Consider the following 27,859-nt stretch of genomic DNA (forward strand, 5'->3'; position numbering starts at 1 on the left):
GAGTCCCTGAACTAGCCTCCCTTTCTTGTAATCCATTCTCAATATAGTTTTGCACCTTCTAATTGCTTACTTTTTAAAAAGTTCTTTTTATCAAGTAACCAAAAGTTATTTGAGACTTCAGAACGATCTTGACAAACTGGAGAAAAAGGTTTGAAGTAAATAGGATGAAATTCAATAATGACAAATGCAAAGTACTCCACTTAGGAAGGAGTAATCAACTGCACAAATACGCAATGGGAAATGACTGTTGAACAAGGAATACTGCAGAAAGGGATCTGGGGTCATAGTGAATCACAAACTAAATGTGGGTCAACAATGTAACACTGTTGCCAAAAAAGCAAACCTCATTCTGGGATGGGTCAGCAGGGGAGTTGTAAGCAAGACAGAAGAAGTAGTTCTTCCTCTCTACTCAGCACAGATAAGGCCTCAACTGGTGCAACCCCAGCCCCGTCTCTTACATTATGACAGCAATATTTATGAGTTCATGACTGCGATATCCACAAAGGTGTGAAGTCACATTCCGATAGGCTGCAAGACAGATGTTTTCAGGTGACTTACAGGCCCGCGATATTGTGTCTCTACACGTATGCAGAGGGCAGGGCTATTGGTGCAGAAACATACAGAAGCAGGCATAGGCACAGACTCCGTGGGGCAGACTCCGTGGGGCTCTGGGGCTGGAGCACCCATGGGAAAAATATGGTGGGTGCTCTGCACCCACCAGCAGCTCCCCGACCCTCCCGCATCATCTCACCTCTGCCTCCGCTCTGCCTCTGCGTCCTCCCCTGAGTGTGCCGTGTGTTAGGGGGCTTATTCCTTCACCCACTTCCTTCCCTGGTCCTTCTCACATGAACAGAGAGCAACAATACCCCAAGTCCAAAGGTGCAAACAATTCGATGTTTATTGGGGTGAACTTCCAGCAAGCATGATTCCAGTTTCCTTCCTTAGTGTCCCCCTTCCCAGCTCTGACACCACAGAGCCTTACACCTGTGTCCCTGTTCCCATTCCTGCCCTTAGCCAAACATGATTCCAATTTCCCCACCCCCATTCCCTGTTCCCATTTCCCACCCACACACTCACCCACTTCCTGATTGACTGCAGACTATATAGTAAACTTGAGTTCTGCTTAGCTATACCTTAACCGATCATTTTCCTGAAATTTAACTAACCCATCCTAACATATTGTAACATGATTATGTAACCAATTATATCCCACCACCTTAATTGGTTTACACCCAGCAAAATTAATTATACAGCAGACAGGAACAATCACAGAACCAGACAGAGATGATACAGAACAACAATAGCAAAGTGACAGGTTTCAGAGTAACAGCCGTGTTAGTCTGTATTCGCAAAAAGAAAAGGAGTACTTGTGGCACCTTAGAGACTAACCAATTTATTTGAGCATGAGCTTTCGTGAGCTACAGCTCATTTCATCGGATGCATACCGTGGAAACTGCAGCAGACTTTATATACACACAGAGAATATGAAACAATACCTCCTCCCACCCCACTGTCCTGCTGGTAATAGCTTATCTAAAGTGATCATCAAGTTGGGCCATTTCCAGCACAAATCCTGGCCCAACTTGATGATCACTTTAGATAAGCTATTACCAGCAGGACAGTGGGGTGGGAGGGGGTATTGTTTCATGGTCTCTGTGTGTCTATAATGTCTACTGCAGGTTCCACGGTATGCATCAGATGAAGTGAGCTGTAGCTCACGAAAGCTCATGCTCAAATAAATTGGTTAGTCTCTAAGGTGCTTTCGTGAGCTATAGCTCACTTCATCAGATGCATACTATGGAAAGTATAGAAGAACGTCTTGGGGGGGGGTTGGAAAAAACAAGGGGAAATTGGTTAGTCTCTAAGGTGCCACAAGTACTCCTTTTCTTTTTGCAAAGACATACTAACACGGCTGTTACTCTGAAACCTGTCACTTAAGATGAGCTATTACCAGCAGGAGAGTGGGGGGGTTGGGGGGGGGGGAGAAAACCATTTGTAGTGATAATCAAGGTGGGCCATTTCCAGCAGTTAACAAGAACATCTGAGGAATAGCGGGGGGGGGGGGGAATAAACAAGGGGAAATACTTTTACTTTGTGTAATGACTCAACCACTCCCAGTCTCTATTCAAGCCTAAGTTAATTGTATCCAATTTGCAAATTAATTCCAATTCAGCAGTCTCTCATTGGAGTCTGTTTTCGAAGTTTTTTTGTTGAACCCCTCAGACAGTGACAAACGCCTACAGGATCTCTATCAAGCATTCTTACAACTACAATACCCACCTGCTGAAGTGAAGAAACAGATTGACAGAGCCAGAAGGGTACCCAGAAGTCACCTACTACAGGACAGGCCCAACAAAGAAAATAACAGAATGCCACTAGCCATCACCTTCAGCCCACAACTAAAACCTCTCCAGCGCATCACCAAGGATCTACAACCTATTCTGAAGGAGGACCCATCACTCTCACAGAGACAGACTCTTGGGAAATAGGCCAGTCCTTGCCTACAGACAGCCCCCCAACCTGAAGCAAATACGCACCAGCAACCACACACCACACAACAGAACCACTAACCCGGGAACCTATCCTTGCAACAAAGCCCGTTGCCAACTGTGCCCACATATCTATTCAGGGGACACCATCATAGGGCCTAATCGCATCAGCCACACTATCAGGGGCTCGTTCACCTGCACATCTTCCAATGTGATATATGCCATCATGTGCCAGCAATGCCCCTCTGCCGTGTACGTTGGGCAAACTAGACAGTCTCTACGTAAAAGAATAAATGGACACAAATCAGACGTCAAGAATTATAACATTCATAAACCAGTCGGAGAACACTTCAATCTCTCTGGTCACGCGATTTCTGACCTAAACGTGGCAATTCTTCAACAAAAAGACTTCAAAAACAGACTCCAATGAGAGACTGCTGAATTGGAATTAATTTGCAAATTGGATACAATTAACTTAGGCTTGAATAGAGACTGGGAGTGGTTGAGTCATTACACAAAGTAAAAGTATTTCCCCTTGTTTATTCCCCCCCCCCCCGCTATTCCTCAGATGTTCTTGTTAACTGCTGGAAATGGCCCACCTTGATTATCACTACAAAGGGTTTTACTCCCCCCCCCCACTCTCCTGCTGGTAATAGCTCATCTTAAGTGATCACTCTCCTTACAGTGTGCATGATAAATACCCATTTTTCTTGTTCTCTGTGTATATAAATCTCCTCACTGTATTTTCTACTGAATGCATCTGATGAAGTGAGCTGTAGCTCACAAAAGCTTATGCTCAAATGAATTGGTTAGTCTTTAAGGTGCCACAAGTACTCCTTTTCTAATAGCAAAGTGAGAACTATAATGACAAAACAATACAGAAGTGAGGATTTCACATCCCAGCTATTGATAAGTGAGTTCTTGCCAGACAGGATGCTATCAAACTAAGTTTCCTTTTACATTTTCTAGACACTTCCCTTTCTCTGGAGGCAATAGGCATTATCAGGACAGGATTGTATTCCTAACAGCCCAATAGCACCTGATTTCAATGTGACTAGTTTGGAATGTGAGGAGGTGACTGGTCGCTTCCCAGCTTATGGCTGCCTCTGTTGCTTAGCCCTAAGAACAGGGCCTCAGACTGTCACAGTAAGAGAAGGCCCTTACACTGGCAGATCATGATTTTGATTCTTTCTTTTATACCTCTAACTAGCCAAGTGATAAAAATATACCTAAATTCTTAAGAGTATAGGCCTTTACAGACAGGCCTGAATATTTATATCCTAACACCGTGTGCCCTCTTTTTCTCCCTGGCTCCCAGCGCTTGCCGCCACAAAACAGCTGTTTCACGTGGCAAGCACTAAGAGGGAGCGAGGAGGTGGGGGAACGTGGCATGCTCAGGGGGGGAGGCAGGGCCAGGGCAGAGATTTGGGGGGGGTCCAATAGGGCTGGTTGGGGGTGGAGTTGGGAGGGGACTTTGGGGAAGGGGTTGGAAGTGGGACAGGGAAGAGGTGGGGCGGGGTGGGGCCAGGCGTGGGAGGGCACGAGCACTCACTGGCGCTGGGGAAAGTTGGTGCCTATGGAAGCAGGGGGCAGCAGTTACTAGACATGCTCTGTGTGTGATTCTGATGCTGTGTAGGCATTAACCATTGGGGGTAATTTACCCAGCAGGTCACTTCCTATTTACTCACTTGATATCTAAGCCAATCAGGTGGGGGAAGGACTGTTAATATGAGTGGTCACCAACTCTTGCTGGCACTGACAATTTCCCCCAAAATACTTAATTAACTTTAGGAAAAATAAATATGCAGATAGTCATGTCCAAATCATTGTAATTTATTTATGTGGGATTTTTTCTTTTTTGGCATAATAAAAATGATGTACAGTTGATGCGATTCTTTACTGGACGTAAATAGAATAGAAACAAAACTAAGGGTGCTTTGCATGTTCTTGTCTTTTCTCTTGTTGTTTCTTTTGCTTTTGTTGTTGTTGTTGTTTAAAGACTTGCTAGCTACTAAATCTGCCATGAAAAGTGATATTAAGAAACAGACAAATATCACTTTTAACAGCAGCAGATTTATTCAGCCCTGGCAAGCCCGGGGACAAATTAAGTCCTGGATGGGGGAGGTAGATATGGAGGCAGCAGGGACCAGGGGCGACGGGGCCCTGGGGGAGGCAGCAGATCCCCGGGGAGTTGTAGGGTGAGCTCTGGGCCAGAGCCCACCACTGCACAGCCTTGGAAAGGAGCCCGAAGCCCCATGGCTGGAGCTGGCCACCGGCCATCCCAGAGCTGAAGCCCGATTTCACCGCCCCCAGGAAGGTGGGGAATTCACTGGCTGCCTTCTCTTCCAGCTTGTGTGTCTCCAGAGGGAGGCAGGGCCCAACCACTGCTGGTGGCCCTGGGGGAGGTGCTGCTGTCCCCCTCATCGCTGCCTAGGAGGATGTGGCTGCAGGAAAAGCCCCTGGTGGGATATGGGTGCGTGATTCCCGCAGAGACCCCTAGAAGGCAGGTGTGAATGTGGACTGGCTGCCTGGGTACAGAGCATGGCCGATACTCTGTGGGTGTGAGGACATTTGGGGGCATATTGAGGGTATGGGAGGAGGGGTATGGGGGCACAGGGAGTCAGGGAAAATAGAGCTGTGAGGGGGATTATGGAAGTCAAGGGGGATTTGGGGCAAAGAGGGTTATAGGTGGATTATTGGAGAAATGGGTGGTAAATGGGGTGTCCATGGAGCAGTTCACACAGCAGCTGGGCACCGTCCCTCTCCACCAGGCTCCTCACCCCAGCATTAGGGCTGCGTGAGATACAAGCTGCTCCCTCCCTATTCCCCATCAAGGAGCTCCCTGATCCCAGTAATGGGGTTAGGGGGGATTACAGGCTGCTCTTCATCCCACAGTGAGGATGCCCCTGATCCCAGCCGGCAGAAGGTCGAGGGCACAGAGACATTTATCTGCTGGGGTGAGGATTAGGGTTTGGATGTAGTTTCACCAACTCAATCCATTCAAAAATCATAAATCGGTCCTCTCCTCCTCTGCCCCCAAATGAGATTTTAATCCCATGGAGTTTGGAGTCCGTTTGTTTCCTGCACAGTGACAGCAGCACCAGCTCGCTGCCCCTCCGGAGCCAGGTCATACTCAGCTCCCCAGGGAAATGCTCTGCTATGCTTCAGATTGGGGGTGACCCCCTGCCTTCTGTCACTGACCTGGATTGGGAGATTTCTGACACCTCCGGGTGCAGAGGGAGACCTGAGGCATGAAACACCTAGAGATAATTCCTGGCTCAGTAAGGGGGATGTAGGCCCCTTGTGGGAGCTGCTATGGCCTCACTTCAGGCAGGAGAGAGAGCTAACCCCCTTCGTGGGGCCATCACCCCAGTCACGCCACGTGTGACTCTGTTAAACCCCAATGGATCAGCATGGGCACCTGGAGAGCGGGAGGAAGAATATTAGCTCCCAAAGCTTGATCGTTCTGCAGTGATCCTGTGGAGAGGGGAGGGCAGGACAAGCAATTCCTCCTTATCCCCTGTCTGATCCTCTGATCCTAGGGGAGACCCTCTCATTTATGTCACCGGCAGGACTGGATTAACCTTTTGTGGGCTCCGGTGCCCGGACCATGACCCTCTCACCCCTTAGGGTGTCCAGGTGCCTGGTTTTCAGCCAGAAAGTCTGGTCAAAAATGGGATCTGGCAGTGTTCAGTCAGATCAACACCCAAAGTCTGGTTACTGTGGGCGGAAGAAGCAGGGAGGTGCTGGGTCATCATCTGCACCAGCCCCTATTCGGCCAGGGCTGCCTCCTACCTGCTTCAGGCGGATGCAGCTGCCAGCCCGAGCTCCACAGACAAGACCCTCCTGGCTCGGGCATGAGAGGTGGGAGGGGAAAATCAGCGAGTGATGGGGAGAAGGGGGGAGAGGAGTGAATGGGGGGTGGAGCCTTGGGGGGAAGAGGTGGGGCAGGGGAGATTCCGGCACTCCTGCTGGACTGGCCGGTTTTTAAATATGACCAAGTTGGCAACCCTACCCCAGCTCCGTCTGCTCCGCCCCAAGGCCCTGCTCTCATGTTCCACCCTGAAGCCCTGCCCCCTCTCGGTGTCTTTACACACCCCCAACTGCTCGCATGTGGGGGGGGGGCAGAGAGGAATGAGCAGTGGACAGGTGCGGGGGAGAGGGCAGAGAGGAGTGAGCAGCGGGTGTCAGGAGGGGGCTGAGAGAATCAAAGAGTGGGAAGAGGGGCGAGGCAGAGAGGGGGCAGAGAGGTGTGAGCGGGGGGGTGAGGCGAGGAGGGGGAAGAGAGGAGCGAGCTGGGACAGGGCCTCAGGGTGGAGCACAGGAGGAGTGGGGGTGAGGGGCGAGGGCCCCAGTGCCGGTGCCATGATACCTTCTGAATGTGGGCCTGGCACCACGGCGCAATTGTAAACGCAGCATTGGTCACTGGCTCTGATCTGTCTGGATGGGAAGCAGGTACCATGGGCTGGGGGAGGCTGTGCCTCCCCAAACCGGCAGGCCTGGCCCTGCCCACCCCCAGGCTCCCCCCTTCCCGCCCGCACGGCATGCGGCACTGCGGCTCAGGCTGGGGCAGTGCCCCTGTCTTCCTCCCCGACCCTCTGGGGCGGAGGAGGCTGGGGCCACGCTGCCTGCCCTCCCAATGCTCCGGGGCTGGGGGGAGCTGCAGCCACGCACTGCCCGCCCTCCCAGTGCTCCAAGACTGGGGGGGTCTAGCCTGGAGCAGGGGCTGGTAATTGCACTGGGGGGGGGGTGCTCTGTGCTGTGGTAAACAACCTGTATATCTCCTGAGAAATAGCTTGGAACTGTCCCCACACAGTGCCTGTCTGTGTAATTGAAACCGTCCCACCCCCGACTCCCCGCCAGCCCTGACCTACGCCCGACAAGTTTAGCTTGTGTTTGGATTTGATCAAGCCGAGCAGTGAGATCCAGCAAGCACTTTTGACTTCTTGCAAGGGTTTTCTTGAAAAGTGTGTGTGTGTGAGAGAGAGAGAGAGAGGATGTTTGTTTGGCCACTAATATTACAGCACTAAAAACAAGAGAGACAGAAAGTTTCCTAGTCAGCAGCGTTTCCACCTGTGTGGGGACACCCCAATGAATTTCTGATCCATCGCATTAAGCACTCAGCCAAAATTACCTCACATCCAGCTTCTTCACGACCCTTCAGTTGAGTTCTCTATAGGAGGGAGCTTCTAGGAATTGGTATTCCTGGCTGCAGGTTGGGTCTGGCTTCCCGCAGCCTTTAGATCCATGTAATACATGATCCCAAGGGGAGGCATCTCCTAGAGCTTCCCCATGTCCCGTGGAACTCAGGACAGTGAGAAACTTGTAAGTCATCTGTAAGGTGACAATGTATGTAAAACATGACAACATTTCTCCTTTATTTGCTGTAGAGGGAAGCCTCATAGCTCCTATAAGGCCAAATATTGATGTTTCTATGGATGTCTGCTTATACACGGAAATTGACAGCTGATATTGATATCAGCAATTTCTGGGTATCATTTATATGAAGGTTTCAGAGTAACAGCCGTGTTAGTCTGTATTTGCAAAAAGAAAAGGAGTACTTGTGGCACCTTAGAGACTAACCAATTTATTTGAGCATAAGCTTTCGTGAGCTACAGCTCACTTCATCGGATGCATACTGTGGAAAGTGTAGAAGATCTTTTTATATACACACAAAGCATGAAAAAATACCTCCTCCCACCCCACTCTCCTGCTGGTAATAGCTTATCTAAGCTATAAACATATAAGTAATAAACAACAGGGGCAGCAGGTTTGTAGAAATTTTGGTGGTGCCTAGAATGCCCAGAGCTTGCCCCCCGCAAACTCCACCCCCCACTGTCTAAGGCTCTGGGAGGAACTTTGGGTGGGGGGAGGTGGTCTGGGGTGCAGGCCCTGGGCTGGGGCAGGGGATTGGGGTGCAGGCACTGGGAGGGAGTTTGGGTGCAGAAAGGGTGAGAGGGTGGGCTCTGGGAGGGAGTTTGAGTGGGGGAGGGGGTCTGGGGTGCAGGCTCTGGGATGGAGTTTGGGTGCTGGGTGCAGGCTCTGGGCTGGGACAGGGGGTGGGGATACAGGAGGGGGCGAGGGGTGCAGACTCTAGGAGGGAGTGTGGGTGCAGTCTGTGCTGGGGGTGCAGTCTCTGGGAGGGTGTTTGTGAATGGGAGGGGGTGCAGGCTCTGGGAGGGTGTTTGGGGGCTGGAGGGAGTGTGTGGGAAGGGGGTGAGGATGCAAGCTCTGGGATAGAGTTTGGGTGCTGGGTGCAGGCTCCAGACTGGGGCAGGGGGTGGGGGTGCAGGAGAGGGTGAGGGGTATTGGTTTTGGGACAGAGTTTGGGTGAAGGCTCTGGGCTGGGGCAAGTGGTGTGGGTGTAGGAGGGGGTGCGGGTGTAGGAGGGGGTGCTGGGTGCAGTCTCTGGGATGTAATTTGGGTGCTGGGTGCAGGCTCTGGGCTGGAACAGGGGCTGGGGGGGGTCAGGAGGGATGAGGAGCATGCATTCAGTCATTTCATAGGGCAGAGTTTTCAGGCTATTAAGATTTGGGGAACTGTTCTTCCTAACATCTTCCCTTTGTAGATTTCAGAGGTGTTCACACACTCACCCCCACTGAGTCGCACGGTTACACCCCAATCTAATAGAAGGCTGAGAGGTCTCCAATATCATAAAAAGAGACAGACAAAAAATAGAAAAAGGAACAAAACGTTTCTAAGGTTATAAGGGGTTGGATCTCTGCACCTCTCGGCCTTTGGATTCTTCTGGAGCAGGAACTGTAGCTGCAGTTGAGGAACCAGGTGCTGGCGTAGATGGTCCAGCACGTTGGGCTAGCAGGGTTTACAGGTACAGGAGACGAGTGAAGGCTGCATAGCCTGTCGACATTGTGCTTCATTCCCCAGAGGGGATCAGTCCTGGGATCCTGGCAGTCAGTCTCTCTGAGGCTATGTCTACACTGGCAGAGTTACAGAACCAGGAGTTACAGTGCTGCTCAGAGAGCGCTGAAGGGAAACCGCTGTTGTGTGTTCACACTGTCAGCTGCCTGCACAATAGTGTGTTCACACTTGCGGCACTTGCTGCGGTATTCGGAGCGGTGCACTCTGGGCAGCTGTCCCACTGAGCATCTCTTCCTCTTCTGCCGCTAAGAGTTGTGGGAAGGTGGAGGGGGTCACGGGGCATCCCGGGACCTGTCCCAATGCCCCGTGATGCCTTGCTTCACATCCCAGCAATCCCTGTGCTTCCGTCCACATTTGGCGCCATCTTTCAATGGTTGGTGTACTGCGCGCTCTGCCTCTTCGGGCAGCAGGAATGGATCCCGCGCCGTTGACCAATATGCTGCTCCCTCCTACTGACACATCACGAGTGGCAGTGGAGTTACTCCTTAAACTACAAAGGCAAGAGGAGTTCGACATTGATCTCACCCCACGTACTAGCTGTGACACGAGACTGCTTGTGACATTCACAGAGGTGCTGACCACAGTGGAACGCTGCTTTTGGGCTCAGGAAACAAGCACTGACTGGTGGGATCACATCATCATGCAAATCTGGGATGACGAGCAGTGGCTGCTTTTGGATGGGGAAAGCCACATTCATGGGACTCTGTGAGGAGCTCGCCCCAACCCTGCAGCACAAGGACACGCGAATGAGAGCTGCCCTGTTATTGGAGAAGTGCGTGGCAATTGCACTCCGACTGCTACCAATCGGTTGCTGATCAGTTTGAGGTGGGAAAGTCGACCGTTGGACATGTGTTGACAAAAGTGTGCAGGGCTATTAATTGCATCCTGCTCCAAAAGACTGTGACTCTGGGCAACGTGGGCGACACTGTGGATGACCTTACACAAATGGGCTTCCCTAACTGCGGAGGGGGATAGATGACACACCTATTCCAATTCTGGCACCGGACCACCTAGTCACGAAGTACATTTACCAGAAGGGGTACTTCTCTATGGTTCTCCAGGCATTTGTGGATCACCGTGGGCATTTCACAGCCATTAATGCAGGCTGACCCGGTAAGATGCATGATGCATTCATCTTTCAGAACACTGGCCTGTTCAGGAAGCTGGAAGCAGAGACTTTCTTCCTGGAGCAGAAGATCACCATAGGGAAGTCAAAATGTCCACTGTGATTCTAAGAGACCCTGTCTACCCCTTAATGCCATGGCTTATGAAGCCATACATGGGGCACCTTGACAGCAGCAAGGAGCGGTTCTACAACAGGCTGAGCAAGTGCAGAATGACTGTTGAGTGTGCTTTTGGCCATTTATTTGTGAAGGGAAGGGTGAAAGCTTCACTCAGGGCTGGACCACTGAGGCTCAGCACCTGGAGGGTGAATTTGAAGAGCCAGAGACCAGGGCTATTAGAGGGGCAGAGCGCGGGGCCATAAGGATCAGGGATGCCTTGAAGCAGCAATTTGAAGCTGAAAGCCACGAATATTTTTTGCTATGCACAGGAGTGCAGTGCTTGTAATGGTAGGGGGGGATTGTGATTTATGGAGACGATGCACTGTGACGGTTTAAGAAAATCGCCTATTGCTTTGCAGGGTTCTGTTTGCTTTCAGTTAATGGAACGAAGATAGCTTTCAAACCAAAACCATTCTTTTATTAAAAAATCAACCACCGGAGGAGAGACAAACAAACAAACAAAAACACATCAGCACTGTAGGGGATGGGTAAAAGGTTACACATCTTGTTTCAAGTAATTTTCCTCTTAACAGCAGATTTATTTTAAAATTTATCAAAATGAATTCCATTTGAAATAGAAATAATTACAGTCCAGACTGGGTCTCTATCCTCATACATGCTATTTCTCTCACATATTCCCCCACTCTGATTCCTTTGGAGTGAGGTTTTAATTTCAGGATTAGCCACCATTTCCAATACAGTAGGAGTGGGCAGGGAGAGAATGAGAAGAAAATGTGAATCACATTGTAACACTGAAAAGTTTACATTAATTACACTAACTTCATGTTTAATTTCATTGTCGTTGGTAACAACTTATTCAAAGATTACAAAATATAAACCTTTTGGGCAGTTTTCTCTTAATTCCCATTTCTACCCAGTGAGCTTTGTGTGAAGTCACATTCTACAATAACCTAGGAGCCTTCCATTTCTGTGAGTTCATGTCTCCCAGGGTTGTCTCTCAGAAGTGTGGGTGGAAGGGGTCTCTCACTACGTGGGAAGGTTGCATCATGAGAAAAACCACCTGTGCTCTATTTTCACACTTTCCAATATTCCACAGTAGCAGGAGGTGGAGAAGTGACACAAATGTGTTAGACTCAAGAGCAAAACTAAGAGACCAAACCACAGAGTCAGGACTCAGCGTTCATGTATCCTGCAGTCTGAACTTGGAATCTGATATACTCCCTCATTGGCTACCATCATTTTCTCAGCATGGAAGTGCTTCTTGTCCAACAAGGAAGCCAAATTGGGACCCATAGGCATGGAACGGCTCTGAAGGAATCAGGTGAAAAAGACAGTTTTTCCCAGTTTAATCACGGCATCCTTTAGGAGTGTGATCAATGCCACTTAACTAGGGAGCAGCGTTCTAAAAACGGTTTACCTGGGCCACAGGTCACCATAGCGTCCATCACTGGGGTGAAAATCAACCACTCATACCTGCAATTTCTATCTGAGTTCTTGTCTACTCCAAGTAAGGTCAAAGATTTATTTTACACTTCTCTGATGTAGAATCCTTCACCAACAGTATAACATACCAGTAGCGATAGTGAGGTATAACTCCCCGCAAAATGCACATTTATTTCTTTAATCTGGTGGCACAGGTTTAAATTAGGGATTAAATTCAGGTGTGTCTTAGAATCCCTGTAAGACACCAAAAGTCAGGTAGCTATTAACAATAGGTATCTTTCTGCAGCTCTATCACATTCAACATGGATTTCATTTTCTACACATTTGCAGCATCTCCCAGGGGTGAGCTGAACAGAAATGTCCATTTTTCTCATTCCTACCTAGCTAGGGATTGCATTTCCCAAATAATAGGCAACATGTACCTGATTAGGAAGGAGCTATCTTCAGGAGCCATCTCCTGCAGGGCCTGGGTCACAACTGCTTTGGGAGCCAGATGCATGGGTATTTTGCTTAGTTCCAAGTCATTTACCAGGGAATCCTCTTCCCAGCCCTTTAGAAAAAATACTGACCTAACCAACTGAACAACAGGGGGATTGGGATGGTGATGGGGAATAAGGGAATCCCTCTGACTTATCCTATTTTCTTCTGCTGTTACAGAGGGTGAGATGACATTTTTCTCTATCCTTGCCCTGTTCCTACTCTTTGTTATAGTTCAATATATTTTAAGTGAGGAAAATGGTGGTAAAAATATCTGCTCTCCAGCACAACCTGAAGCAACATCAGAGCAACTGTGAATGAAACAATTTGTTCCCAAAGGGGGAACCTGATGACTAACAATTGCGTTGAAGTGGGGGAACAGTATAACTGGGATGCTCAGGGTTTGTTTAGACTAGGAAAAGTGATGGAGTTTAGGTCAGGCCAAGGGGAAAGCTAATGCCAACCACTGCACCTGGGCTGTATCTGCTCTAAAACTATAATTGTCTTTTTACACCAAGATCACTAACTTGAGCTGCCAATGCTATGTACGGTCCTAGTGGATGGAGGGCACGGGTAGTTTTTGCCTCAGTGTAGCTTGTTGGGATCAAACCTCTCTCCCCCACTTGGAGCTGATGAAGATTCCTGGCTGGAGGGACACACACTCCTTCAACTCAAAAAGAAAGGAGTTGATAGAAAAGATCACAGGACTGACCCCAAAGAAGGGTGAGCTGCAAAAGGCAGAAGCAGGCAACTCCTCTGGGGGAGCTGAGAGACCACGGTGAAGATGGTGCAAAGATCACTCTGTGGGAATTAGCAAATACGATTTTTTTTTTAAAGAAAAATCTTTGGCCAGCCCTAGTCAAGGCATTTATTATAGTTCTCTCTCATGTGGATTTTATGATGTCTAAGAAGGATTGAGCTCTGATTGAAGCTTTTCCTGCACACAGAGCACATGTAGGGCCTCTCGCCTGTGTGGATCCTACGATGCGTGATCAAGTCAGAGCTCTGATTGAAGCTTCTCCCACACTCAGAGCAGGCATAGGGCATCTCTCCTGTGTGGATTTTCTGATGTGAGATGAGTGCTGAAGTATGAATGAAGCATTTCCCACATTCAGAGCATTCATAAGGTTTCTCACCTGTGTGGATTTTCTGATGTCTGATAAGGTTTGAGCTCTGATTGAAGCTTTTCCCACACTCAGGGCACGTGTAGGGTTTCTCTCCAGTGTGGGTTCTCCAATGTCTGATTAGGGTATAGCTCTGACTGAAGCTTTTCCCGCAGTCAGAACACATGTAGGGTCTCTCTCTTCTGTGGATTATCTGATGTGTGAAAAGGTCTGAGCTCCCACTGAAGCTTTTCCCACACTCATGGCATGTGTAGGATGTCTCTTCCAAATTGATTCTGTCGCATGTAATAAGGTCTGAGTGGCTACTGAAGTTTTCCTCTGGCATCTGCTGAGTCTCAAAGGCTTTTGCTTTTTCTGCGAGTGCACAACTCCCGGAAACATTCCCTTTGGATCTTCCTGATAACGTCCCATGTGGTTCTAGTGGCTCAGCATCTTCCTGCTGGGGTTTCTCCTCCTCATTCTCACTCACTATCCCATCACCTGATGGGAGATGGGAAGAATCCAGACATAGGTCACTCTCTGTGCCGGAGACAAAGGAAATCTCAGAGACAGGAATAGAGAAAGGCATGAACAAACCAAAATATGTGCAGGAGAGATCAAACCTATAAGGAGCTGATTTTCCCCAAACCTCTCCCCACAGGAGAGAGGAAGGAATCAGTTTTGGTCAGCATCTCACCAGAACACTCAGGGGAAAGCGAGATCGGGGAGGGACCTGCTGCCAGTTTTCAGTCAGGATAGGTGGGAAGCCATGAGTGACATCTGCCTAATGATTCCACATCTTCAGGGAACACTCCTGAACTTGGAGAGCTCACAAGGTCTTTGTAGGGCATCCCAAATGTTTCCTGTATTCACAGACAGTTTTTGAGTTGGTTTAACCAATTCCCTACCTGTGCAGGCAGCTCTTGGGAGCACTTCTTTCTCAGAGCAGTGGGGGCCTGGGACCCACGGCTCTTCCCCTCGTTCCAGCTGCGAGATCACATCAGGATTGGAAACTGGAAACCCTACTCCAGGCAAAGAAAACAAGGGAGGTCAGTGGAATTTGTGGGATACTTGTCACAAGGAATATTCCATGGTTTTAACCCCAGCTTATTTTTAAGCAGTAACATCCCAAGACCAGCTGCCTTGGCTCAAAGTGGCAGGAGATTTATTATTATAGGTTTCAGAGTAGCAGCCGTGTTAGTCTGTATCCGCAAAAAGAAAAGGAGGACTTGTGGCACCTTAGAGACTCACAAATTTATCTGAGCATAAGCTTTTGTGAGCTACAGCTCACTTCATCAGATGCATTATTATTATAAATTATATTTGTGACAAAGTGGGACCGTTCTTAATGTTTCCTCTGAATACTGTAGGGGTGCCTCAGTTTCCCCTATGCATTTTGTAAGTCTCTAGGTGGTGGGATAAGGCAGTGTAATTGTTGCAGAGCAAGGGGCCAGTGTACATAAATGGCCGACACTCTGTCTCCTATCAATCAATGGTCTGGGCCCTTCCCCCCCTGCAAGGTGATAGCTAAAGGGTTGGAGAATAAATGAATCAGGTGACCCCCTGTCCCGGGAAAGGGACAAATCCCAGAGGAGGAGGGGCTGGAGGGTGAGTCAGTTTGGGCTGGCTGGGGATGAGGAATGAAGTGCAGACATGGTTGTTTGGCTCACTGCCCCCCAAAATGGACCCGGCTGAGGGGTCCTGTTCTCTCTACCTACAAGCTCTGTTTTAGACCGTGTTCCTGACATCTAATAAACCTCTGTTTTACTGGTGGCTAAGAGTCATGTCTGACTGCGAAGTTGGGGTGCAGGACCCTCTGGCTTCCCCAGGACCCCGCCTGGGCGGACTCGCTGTGGGAAGCACACAGAGGGGCAGAGGATGCTGAATGCTCCGAGGTCAGACCCAGGAAGGTGGAAGCTGTGTGAGCTTCTTGCCCTGAAGACAGTCTGCTCACAGAGAGAGACTTCACCAGAGTCCTGATTGGCTTCATAGGGAGCAGTTCCAGAGCATCACCCAGGGACTCCGTGACAATATTCATTACCTTAGTGCCTAAGGACCAACTAAAAGTGGGTCCCCATTGTGCTAGGCAAAGTACGAACACAGAATAGTAGATGGTCCATGCCCTGAAAAATTTACAATCTAAATAGACAAGACAGACACAGAATGGGGGAAGGGGTAGAACCCACTATTATTCAGTCCTGCCTGTAAGTATACTTGTAAGTATAAGCCTATACTTTAAGAACTGAGGTGTATTTTTATCACTTAGCTAGTTACAGGGGGTATAAAAACAAAGAATCAAAATTACAGTCTGCCTGTGTATGGGCCTTCTCTCATTAAGATAGTCTGAGGGCTTGTTCTTAGGCTAAGGACTTTGGCTAAGCAGCAGGGGCAGCCATAAGCTGGGAAGCGTACAGTCACATCACGTTCCAAGTGAGCCTTGAGTGGGCCTGACTGTTATAAAAAGCCAGTCAGCTGCGAACCAGTGGAGCGGCGAACAGCAGAGAGACTAACAGAGGGAGTTTGCCTGGGAGTTCGCCCGGGGAGAGCCCACTGAGGCTTACATCTTGCCGGCTTCTCTAAGTAGTTACTGCAAGTCCTGAGGAAGCTCGTAGAAGGAAGGTAATATGGATGGGGAGCGTTCAGCTGTTGTGACCTGCACTGGATGTGGCATGTTTGTCTTTCTTCCAGAGGACAGAAGTGACTTTGTCTGTACTAAGTGAAAGCTGGTCTCCATATTGGAAGAGAAGGTTCAAGGTCTGAAGAAACAAGTATCGACCCTGTGTTGCATAAGAGAAACTGAAGATTTCCTGGACAGACGTCAGGATATGCTTCTATGGACACAACGTTCTGAAGATTCAGAGCAGGCTGCATTGCGGGGACAGGAGGACGGTGAAGAAATTTGGCAGCATGTGACCTCCAGAAGAAGAAAGGGGAGCGTCCATGTACCAGCAACGCAGATAAAGGTAAGCAACCGTTTCCATGTTCTCTCCACAGGTACTACTGCGAAGAGTGGACTAGATGATACATCTGAGGGAAGGGAACAGAAGGAGACTCCGCTGATTGGAAGGCATGAGATCCACTGTCCTAGGGATGGGGGTTCCACGACCACCGTTCCCAAGAGAAGAAGGTGGGTGGTGGTGGTCGGGGACTCTCTCCTCAGGGAGACTGAGTCATCTATCTGCCGCCCCAACCAGAAGCCTGGGAAACAAGCAGGGAGAACTGGAAGTCCTGGCACAGTCAAGGAATTATGACGTGATTGGAATAACAGAGACTTGGTGGGATAACTCACATGACTGGAGTACTGTCATGGATGGATATAAACTGTTCAGGAAGGACAGGCAGGGCTGAAAAGGTGAGGGAGTTGCATTGTATGTAAGAGAGCAGTATGACTGCTCAGAGCTCAAGTATGAAACTGCAGAAAAACTTGAGTGTCCCTGGATTAAGTTTAGAAGCGTGTGTGAGCAACTAGGGTGATCTCATGGTGGGAGTCTGCTATAACCACAGGGATGAGGTGGACGAGGCTTTCTTCCAGCAACTAACGGAAGTTACTAGATCACAGGCCCTGGTTCTTATGGGAGACTTCAATCACCCTGATATCTGCTGGGAGAGCAATACAGCAGTGCACAGACAATCCAGGAAGTTTTTGGAAAGCGTAGGGGACAATTTCCTAGTACAAGCGCTGGAGGAATCAACTAGGGGCAGAGCTCTTCTTGACCTGCTGCTCACAAACCGGGAAGAATTAGTAGGGGAAGCAAAAGTGGATGGGAACCTGGGAGGCAGTGACCATGAGATGGTCGAGTTCAGGATCCTGACACAGGGAAGAAAGGAGAGCAGCAGAATACGGACCCTGGACTTCAGAAAAGCAGACTTTGACAACCTCAGGAAACTGATGGGCAGGATCCCCTGGGAGAATAATATGAAGGGGAAAGGAGTCCAGGAGAGCTGGCCGTATTTTAAAGAATCCTTATTGAGGTTACAGGGACAAACCACCCCGATGTGTAGAAAGAATAGAAAATATGGCAGGCGACCAGCTTGGCTTAACAGTGAAATCCTTGCTGATCTTAAACACAAAAAAGAGGCTTACAAGAAGTGGAAGATTGGACAAAAGACCAGGGAGCAGTATAAAAATATTGCTCGGGCATGCAGGAGTGAAATCAGGAAGGCCAAATCATACCAGGAGTTGCAGCTAGCAAGAGATGTTAAGAGTAACAAGAAGGGTTTCTTCAGGTATGTTAGCAACAAGAAGAAAGTCAAGGAAAGCGTGGGCCCCTTACTGAATGAGGGAGGCAACCTAGTGATGTGGAAAAAGCTAATGTACTCAAGGCTTTTTTTGCCTCTGTCTTCACAAACAAGGTCAGCTCCCAGACTGCTGCACTGGGCAGCACAGCATGGGGAGGACGTGACCAGCCCTCTGTGAAGAAAGAAGTGGTTCGGGACTATTTAGAAAAGCTGGACATGCACAAGTCCATGGGGCCAGATGTGCTGCATCCGAGAGTCCTAAAGGAGTTGGCGGATGTGATTGCAGAGCCATTGGCCATTATCTTTGAAAACTCATGGCGAACCGGGGAAGTCCCGGACGACTGGAAAAAGGCTAATGTAGTGCCCATCTTTAAAAAAAGGAAGAAGGAGGATACTGGAAACTACAGGCCAGTCAGCCTCACCTCAGTCCCTGGAAAAGTCATGGAGCAGGTCCTCAAGGAATCAATTCTGAAGCATTTAGAGGACAGGAAAGCGATCAGAAACAGTCAGCATGGATTCACCAAGGGCAAGTCATGCCTGACTAATCTAATTGCCTTCTATGACGAGATAACTGTTTCTGTGGATGAGGGGAAAGCATTGGACGTGTTGTTCCTTGACTTTAGCAAAGCTTTTGACACGGTCTCCCACAGTATTCTTGTCAGCAAGTTAAAGAAGTATGGGCTGAATGAATGGACTATAAGAAAGCTGGCTAGATTGTTGGGCTCGACGGGTAGTGATCAATGGCTCCATGTCTAGTTTGCAGCCGGTATCAAGTGGAGTACCCCCAGGGTCATTCCTGGGGCCAGTTCTGTTCAGTATCTTCATAAATGATCTGGAGGGTGGTGTGGATTGCACCCTCAGGAAGTTTGTAGATGACACTAAACTGGGAGGAGACGTAGATACGCTGGAGGGTAGGGATAGGATACAGAGGGACCTAGACAAATTGGAGGATTGGGCCAAAAGAAATCTGAGGAGGTTCAACAAGGACAAGTGCAGAGTCTTGCACTTAGGACGGAAGAATCCAGTGCACCGCTACAGACTGGGGACCGAATGGCTAGGCAGCAGTTCTGCAGAAAAGGACCTAGGGGTTACAGTGGACGAGAAGCTGGATATGAGTCAACAGTGTGCCCTTGTTGCCAAGAAGGCCAATGGCATTTTGGGATGTATAAGTACGGGCATAGCCAGCTGATCGAGGGATGTGATCTTTCCCCTCTATTCGACATTGGTGAGGCCACATCTGGAGTACTGTGTCCAGTTTTGGGCCCCACACTACATGAAGGATGTGGAAAAATTGGAGAGAGTCCAGCAGAGGGCAACAAAAATTATTAGGGCACTGGAACACATGACTTATGAGGAGAGGCTGAGGGAACTGGGATTGTTTAGTCTGTGGAAGAGAAGAGTGAGGGGGGATTTGATAGTTGCTTTCAACTACCTGAAAAGGGGTTCCAAAGAGGATGGATCTAGACTGTTCTCAGTGGCAGCAGAGGACAGAATGAGGAGTAATGGTGTCAAGTTGCTGTGGGGGAGGTTTAGGTTGGATATTAGGAAAAAGTTTTTCACTAGGAGGGTGGTGAAACACTGGAATGCGTTACCTAGGGAGGTGGTGGAATCTCCTTCCTTAGCTATTTTTAAGGTCAGGCTTGACAAAGCCCTGGCTGGGATGATTTAGTTGGGGATTGGTTCTTCTTTGAGCACGGGGTTGGACTAGATGACCTCCTGAGGTCCCTTCCAACCCCGATATTCTAGGATTCTAAACCAGTCACACTGAAATAAGGTGGTATTGGGTTGTTAGGAAGACAATTCTGTCCAGATAGTGCCCATCAACACCAGATAAAGAAACAGATCATAAGATGGTTCATGAAAACTTAGTTTGATAGCACCCTGTCTGACAAGAAATCACTTATCAATGGTTGTGGTTTTGAAACCCTCATTTCTCTGTTGTTTTATCTTTTTGGCCACCACTTTTCTATTGTTAACCTGTCTGGTTCTCTAATTGTTTCTGTCTGCTGTATAATTAATTTTGCTAGGTATAAGTTAATTAGGGTAGTGGGATAGAATTGGTTAGAGAATTATGTTACAATATGTTAGGATTGGTTAGTTAAAATTCAGTAAAGTAACTGGTTAAGGTATACCTGAGAATTTTAAATCAGAGAGGGAAGGGAAATTGGACTCATAGAATATCAGGGTTGGAAGGGACCTCAGGAGGTCATCTAGTCCAACCCCCCTGCTCAAAGCAGGACCAATCCCCAATTTTTGCCCCAGATCCCTAAATGGCCCCCTCAAGGATTGAACTCACAACCCTGGGTTTAGCAGACTAATGCTCGAACCACTGAGCTATCCCTCTCCCCATGTTTGTTATGGGGGGGAACAGGAACGGGGAACAGGGACACAGGCAAGGCTCTGCGGCGTCAGACCTGGGAAGGGAACACTGGGGAACAGACTCCATCGGAGTAGAGAGATAAACCCAACTGGTGTGAAGGTCTTCAGAATATGCTTGCTTAGAAACTAACCCCAATAAACATCACATTATCTGCACTTCGGACTTCTGGTCTTTTGCTGCTTGCTGTCTGTGTGACAAGAACCAGGAAAGTGGGAGGCCCTCTAACAAAACTGACATGACCTGATAACGAAGAGGTAAGCCTTGAAGGAAGGTTTTAATACACTTTGGAACTGATCAGGGATTCCCACAAGGACTGATGAGGGGGCGATGGTAAATACGCACTTAGATCCTTTGCTTGTTTTATATCTTTTCCCCACTAGGCACACTGTCATGGATCCATAGTTTCCTTTCACTGTGCCTGTCCATTTGTCTTCACTTCAGCAGAGCTCCCTGCATCTGCGAGCCCAGTTCTTCCTGCTCCCAAAAACATAATGAGTCCATGTATGCTTCACTCAGCCAAGCAGAGATTCTCCCCATGGACAATTATTCCCTTGTCTCTGTCGGGTATTCCATTGATCTAGGTTGGTCCCAGCCAGTCCTTAATGACCCATTCATATCACCCCATGACAGCTCCATGAGAAAACACCTCATGTCTCCTGCTCTGTCTAATCATAGCAATCCCAATCACAGAGGGAAACTGAAGTGTGTATTGGCATCACAGAATTATCACCAAAATTCCCACCTCTATTTTACACACACACACAAGCACTGCTCACCGCCCTTGGAGAGAAAGCAAAGCACAAGAACTGGACATTAGTCCAGTGAACACAGTGGAGGACAAGCTGCAATCCTCAAACCCTGGTCAAAAAGGAGAGGCATGTGGGTCCCTAGCCATAGAGAGGGGCTGGCTAGAGGCCTGATACCTGAGAGGGCATTCCTTGAGCAGAGCATGGAGGCAAGACAAAGGCTTAGCTACCCCAGAACTGTGACATTGCAAAAGCACATTTTGGGGAATGAGGAAATCTAGTGACTCAGGTGAAATGGGAGGGAGAATTAAACTCCCACACTGTGTGGAGAAAGTTGGGGAAATAAACACTAAAATTCAGGAGCAACAGCCTCTAATTCATCTGGAAAAGGAGAATGTAAGAAACAAGAACTGGGCCACGCAACCTCAGGAGGGATAGGCTCAAAGATCCAAGGAGTCTTGTGGAAAGACAGCTAGTGGCTGATACAGATGGGGAGAAGGGAGACAAGACTCTCTCCAAACTCTCACTCCTGTTGACCCTGACCTGATTTTATGATCTATGTCTTGTGGGCAATTTTATACTCGCTAGAGGTAAAACGTCATTATCAGAGTATTGCTTATTAGCTTGGAACTTACATGGGGGGCAAGGAGGTGAACAGAAATAAATGGGTTATTAAGCTTTCTACGGTTAAGGGCCTTATATTAGGTTGAGGATTTGTGGGAGTAGTTATGCTGAAGTCTGGGATTTACTCCCGGAATAGGTCTAAGGAGAGAGTCCCAAGTTAGATATTTTGCACGCTCATTTTGAGAGACTAATGAGGAACCACAAACAGGTGCAATACGCCACAGGATTCTGAAAGAAGGAAGTTTGGGGCGGGCTTTAGCAATTAGATTGCTATGCAGTATCTCAGCAGTTGGACCGTATTCATATATTGGAATTATTAATAAATAAGTGATGTAAATCATGAGTATTAATGCTTGATGCTTAATTATGGACTTCCTAAAGGCCATGTTTGGGTTGGGGCAGCTATTGACATTCTTGTAATCTTGTAAAGGAGCAGATATGGTATACAGCCATCCTACTGCCATAAGGAAGCGGATAAAATACCTCTCCTAGTTACCATTTTTTCATTTTGTCGGGTCCCCAAGACAATGTAAACTGAATCTGGGCCTTCATTCTGACGGGATTCCTTGCCCCTCGATCTTTGTTTCCAGTGGTGTCCATAACTTGTAAGTATGCACAGTGCAAGACCATCTTTACTATACTTATCTTGTCCAGTTATGTGTATTGATCCTTGCCTATGATTTCAATTATAACTGACTGTATTAAATCAAGTTTCTGTGTGTTTCACCAAATTTCATCTTCTCAATTAACAGAGTAGCCGTGTACCAGGGCAAGATGTACCCCAATATGTAATCTTATAGGTGTAAAAATTGTACAGGCTACACTACCAGCCTGTGACATCATCAAAAAAGTGCCCATTTGTGCCTGGGTAGCGGCCCTGCTATGGGAGGGAGGAATGCAGCAAGGACTCAGGATCGGTGGCCTGGGTCGCTGTGCATAGAGATGGGGAGGTTATATGGGGGAACGGGGTAATGAGTGGGAGAGAGAGGGCAAGAGTTAAAATAGTAATATTTGAGAAAAAATTTATAATGAATTGAAACTGAACAGAAATAAAACTGGAGTGCAGGCTGTAAAGCAATAAGGCTTGGGTAGGGATTCGGGGTTTAAGATCTAGATCCCCAAACCTCTCCTCCTTCCCACTGACCTACCCAGCCCACTTGCTGGGTGCCCTTCCTCCACACTCCCCTCCCCCTTCTTCCCATTACTCTCAGCTGGCACCACCTCCCGGCACCTTGGGAGCTTCTTCTGTTCCCTCCTCATCTCACTACCTCTTCCCTCCCTGCTGCTTTTTATCTCTACTCCTGCATGCACTCTCCCCATGTCATTGCACCCCAGGATTATCTACTCCCCCCTTCTCCTACCCTCCCATGGCTCTGTTCTCCCTTCACCTGTGGGGTCCTGAATGGCAACATTATATGCTCTCCTATCAAAAGAGGAGCTCATCTGACTGTCACACAAGCCATGCATGAGTCATACATCTATTTACTTAATTTAGAATTCTAAAGGTGGCATATTTTCCTCTTAAAATGAGGAAAACCATGAAAGCTACAGTTATTAACATACTTATTAATGTATCCAATAAGGATACGTTAAATGCAATTTTAAAACGACTGACAGCATCAAAAAGGTACATGTCCAAAAATTATTCTAGTGGCTGGGAGATAAAGCAAAAAAAGGGGGGCAAGGAAACTTATCAAAACTTTTATGACGAATAAAGGTATAAAGTTATTACTACTCAGGTTCTTTAGAGACTGCACAGCTTCTAATAACAGAGGAGACAGGACTCCTTACCCAGCAAGACCACCGTCTCATAGTTCTCCTGCATTACATCCCTGTAGAGGGCTCTCTGAAAGGGAGCCAGCAGAGCCCGCTCTTCCCTGGTGAAATGCACAGCCACTTCCTTGAAAGTCACCAGCCCCTGAAAAAGCAAGAGTCCAACACTCAGTACCTGCTGCCCCAGTCACAACCCCACTATTCACGGAACAGCAGTACCAGGTAAATGGAAGCTCCAGGATGCACATGTTAACAGAGTCCCACCCCACCTTACTTAGAGCAGCCAGAAGGCATCAGAGGGTAGAAAGAGAGAAACTTTGTGTCTCCCAGCTGACAGACGGAGGCAGGGTCTTCACATTTATCACATACCTACTAGCCAGAACTCGATAGAGGAGATGGGGCTGTTTCTGGACCCTGCTGGTGGCTCCCTGCTAGGAATCCCAACACTCGCCCAATAAAATATATGGAAGAAAGGGGAAGTCAACAGTAAAGAATATAAGTCAGAAGGTCGGAACTGTAGAAAACTGGTAAGGGAAGCTATCAGAAATCAATGACCAATGAACGAAAATAAGAAGGACGTTTTAAAAAGTATATTAATCCTAACAATGGTAGTAGTAAATTACAAGACGGAAATGGCAGAATTACCAAAAATAATGCAGAAGAGGTAAAAGTCTTCAATAAATATTTCTCTCCTGGATTTGGAGAATTAAAATTAGACATGTTTAAATAAGCGGGTCCAGATAACTTGTATCTAAGAGTTTTAAAAGACCTGGTGGAGGAGTGTGGTGGACTATTAACGTTGATTTTAATTAGGACTTGGAACACTGGCAAATTTCCAGAAGACTGGAATAAAGCTAATTCTGTACCAAGATTAAAAAGTGTAAAAGAGATGACCAAGCTAATTACAAGAGAGTCAGTCTGACATCGATACTGGGAAAGATAATGGAGCAACTGATACTGAATTTCGTTAATAAAGAATTAAAGGAGAGTAATATAATTAGTACCCATGAACAAAGGTTTAGGGAAAATAGATTCTATCAAACTATCTGGATATTCTTATTGGATGAGATCAAAAGTTTGGTTGCAGCTAATAATATTGATGTAATATACCTAGACTTCTGTAAGGCATACGACATCGTTCAGCACATTATTTGACTAAAAAACTGGAATGATACAAAATAAACATGGCATACATTAAATAGATTAAAAACTGGGATTGTAAATGCGGAACCATGGTTGAGTGGATTTATTTCTAGTGGGTTCCTGCAAGGATTGGTTCTTGGCCCTGTACTATTTAACATTCTTATCAATGACCTAGAAGAGAATATAAAATCATCACTGATAAAGTTTGCTGTTGCCACAAAGATTGGGGGTGGTGGTGTCTAATGAAATGTCAGTAGATTCAGACAGCAGCACTGGGAGTCTGGGAAGTTTTCCCAGCTCTGGCTGGAGGGTTATTTCCTGTTCCACAAAGAGGGGAAGTTCCATTCCCAACTCCTGTGCCTTGAAATTAGGCCCTATCTGACACTACACCCCATATTCAGCATACTGGTATGATTATAATATGACTAGGACATAATTATGATGCATTTTGTGCAAGATGCATCATGTGCAGTGTCATTTGAAAAGTTATGATTTGCCGAATATGATTATCCTATTTGTGTGTATGGATCATGTTTGTATCTGAAGTTATGGATATTGACTATGTATCTGTATTTCAAATGAGCTTATTCTGGATAACACCACAACTAGCCTTTCAGGTACAACAATGAAGAAGCCAGACAGTGCTGATGGATCATCAACAAGGACAATACACAATGGACCATGCAAGAGCTTAGCACTCAGCAGGGCATGCTAGGGCATGCCACCAGACCACATGACATTGAACTCCATTTTGGTACCTGTAGTTTTTCACAAACTGGACTGGGAACTGACTTTGGAACAAAGGGTTCTTGCCATATAGAAAAGGTACATAACGTGGGGTGTGAAATCATCTCTTGGCCTCATTCCCCAAACAAGAGAACTCCTGGAAACACCTGAGGAACAAAGCCTGAACTGGGAAAAGTGTTGGTGCCAGGGTAAAGGAATTTTTAGCTTGTGTATGGAAACCTGGTGGATTGCTTGTATGATCAGTCAAGGTGAGAAATTGCTAATTCAAATTCTGTCCATCATTATGTTAATCTTAGTTTGAGTTTTTGGTTATTTGCTAAGTAATCTGCTTTGATCTGTTTGCTATTACTTATAATCACTTAAAACCTATCTTTCTGTAGTTCATAAACTTGTTTGATGCTTTATCTTAACCAGTGTATTTTGAGTGAAGTGTCTGGGGAAAATCTCAGCCTGGTTAGCACAAGCTTGTTGTGCATATCTTTCCCATATCAAGGGGAAGGAGAACTATATTAATGAGCTTACATTATACAGATCCCTGTGCACTATAAGATGGTATAATTGTGGATTTCTACGACAGCAGGTGTGCAAGGTTGAGGACCTGGGAAATTGGCTGTTGTCTTCTAGCTGTCCTTGAGTGGCTTAGGTAAAGCACTCAGGTAGCTTAGTTGGGTGTATGGCGCCACCTGCTGTTTTGCTGGGTGATAACAGGGCCTGGAGATGCTGGCTGAATCTCCAGCAAAGCAGTGTGAGAAGAGCCAGCGCAGCTTGAGGGTTAGAGGGCACAGCGGTTCCCAGAAGCCCACCAGACTGCACCCTGGGGGTGACAACCCATCACACCCTAGATTACACACGTCTCAGCAGGTTTGTCATATCTGGTCCCCTTCCTTTCTCCTCCCTAGATATTTCCTGCCTTCCACCACCTCCAGCAGCTCCCACCTCCTTTACTCCTCCTCTCCCTCCAAACAGAACCCACTACCAGCTCCCTGATAATCCCTTACCTGAGCCAGCTCCACAGCAGCCATTTCCTTCCTCCTGGGAGGATGGGATGATCTGGAGCAAAACATGGACATTATTCTGTAGCCTGCCAGGGCAAGAAGGGCAACGTGAGAGAATTCAGATGGGGCTTTTGTCCATTCCACATGCCGATTCCCCCCAGGATTTTTCCCTCCTAATGGACATTCTAGGTTCTGCCACGCTGTGAAGCACAGAGTGACCTTATTCCAGTACAGGCCTAGCCCCCTCCCACCAGGGTGGAACCCTCTGAGACATGGTGAAACCCTCCCAGTAACAGAGTCTCTCTGTTACACTTATCAAGTTTGTAGACTATACCAAGCTGGGAGAGTTGCAAGTGCTTTGGAGGGTAGGATTCAAATTCAAAATAACCTGGACAAACTGGAGAAATGGTCTGAAGTAAAAAGGATGAAATTCAAAAAGGACAAATGCAAAGTACTCCACTTAGGAAGGAACAATCAGTTGCACACATACAAAATGGGAAATGACTGCCTAGGAAGGAGTACTGTGGAAAGGGATCTGGGGATCATAGTGGATCACAAGCTAAATAGGAGTCAACACTGTAACACTGTTGCAAAAAAGCAAACATCATTCTGGGATGTATTAGCAGGAGTATTGTAAGCAAGACCCGAGGAGTAATTCTTCTGCTCTACTCTGCGCTGATTAGGCCACAACTGGAGTATTGTGTCCAGTTCTGGGTGCCACATTTCAGGAAAGATGTGGACAACTTGGAGAAAGTCCAAAGAAGGGCAACAAAAATGACTGAAGGTCTAGAAAATGTGATTTATGAGGGAAGATTGAAAAAATTGGGTTTGTTTATTCTGGAGAAGAGAAGACTGAGAGGGCACATGATAACAGTTTTCAAGTACATAAAAGGTTGTTACAAGGAGGAGGGAGAAAAATTGTTCTTTTTAACCTCTAAGGATAGGACAAGAAGCAATGGGCTTAAATTGCAGCAAGAGTAGTTTAGGCTGGAGATTAGGAAAAACATCCTAACTGTCAGAGTGGTTAAGGACTGGAATAAATTGCCTAGGGAGGTTGTGGAATCTCCATCATTGGGGATATTTAAGAGCAAGATGGACAAACACCTGTCAGGGATGGTCTAGATAACACTTAATCCTGCCTTGAGTGCAGGGGACTGGACTAGATGCCCTCTTGAGGTCCCTTCCAGTTCTATGGGTCTATGAACCAAAGGCCAGAGAACAGCAGAATAAAAGGAGTCACCTTGGGGGATTCTCCTTGTCATTGTCCCCAAGGCAGCTGTCTCAGGTTTACAAAGTTGTTTGATGCTTCAGCCTTTATACAGTCTCTCCTGGGAGTGCCCCCTTTCATGGTCTGGGCCTAGTTTCAGCTTTTGGGAAGAGTGACCCGCTCAGGTGCTCAGACGGGGCATTCTTGCCTCAGCACACCTTGTTTCTTTCTGTGGCTTCCCAGTGAGTCCAAATGAGTAGATATTCCTGACAGAGACTGTGAACATAAGAACAGCCCACTGCGACAGACCAATGGTCCATCTAGCTCAATGGCCAATGCCAGGTGCTTCAGAGGGAATGAACAGAACAGG

General features: G+C 47.4%; 2 protein-coding genes across 6 annotated transcripts in view; one reads left to right on the forward strand and one right to left on the reverse strand.

Annotated features, from left to right (window-relative positions):
- Positions 1–27,859, forward strand: part of LOC144258247 (uncharacterized) — a 336,945-nt gene that overhangs the window by 99,647 nt on the left and 209,439 nt on the right. The window lies entirely within an intron of this gene.
- Positions 11,048–27,859, reverse strand: part of LOC144258296 (uncharacterized) — a 46,046-nt gene continuing 29,234 nt past the window's right edge. For all 5 annotated transcript variants that reach the window (XM_077806769.1, XM_077806768.1, XM_077806771.1 and 2 more), the window contains 4 exons: positions 26,286–26,368; positions 23,416–23,542; positions 14,544–14,657; positions 11,048–14,175 (listed from right to left, as the gene is read on the reverse strand). In XM_077806769.1, the coding sequence (XP_077662895.1) occupies positions 13,388–14,175; positions 14,544–14,657; positions 23,416–23,542; positions 26,286–26,368 (1,112 nt within the window). In that variant the 3' untranslated portion in view covers positions 11,048–13,387. The remainder of the gene's footprint in view (positions 14,176–14,543; positions 14,658–23,415; positions 23,543–26,285; positions 26,369–27,859) is intronic.

Source organism: Eretmochelys imbricata, chromosome 28 (assembly GCF_965152235.1).
Source record: "Eretmochelys imbricata isolate rEreImb1 chromosome 28, rEreImb1.hap1, whole genome shotgun sequence".
Taxonomy (NCBI): Eukaryota; Metazoa; Chordata; order Testudines; family Cheloniidae; genus Eretmochelys; species Eretmochelys imbricata.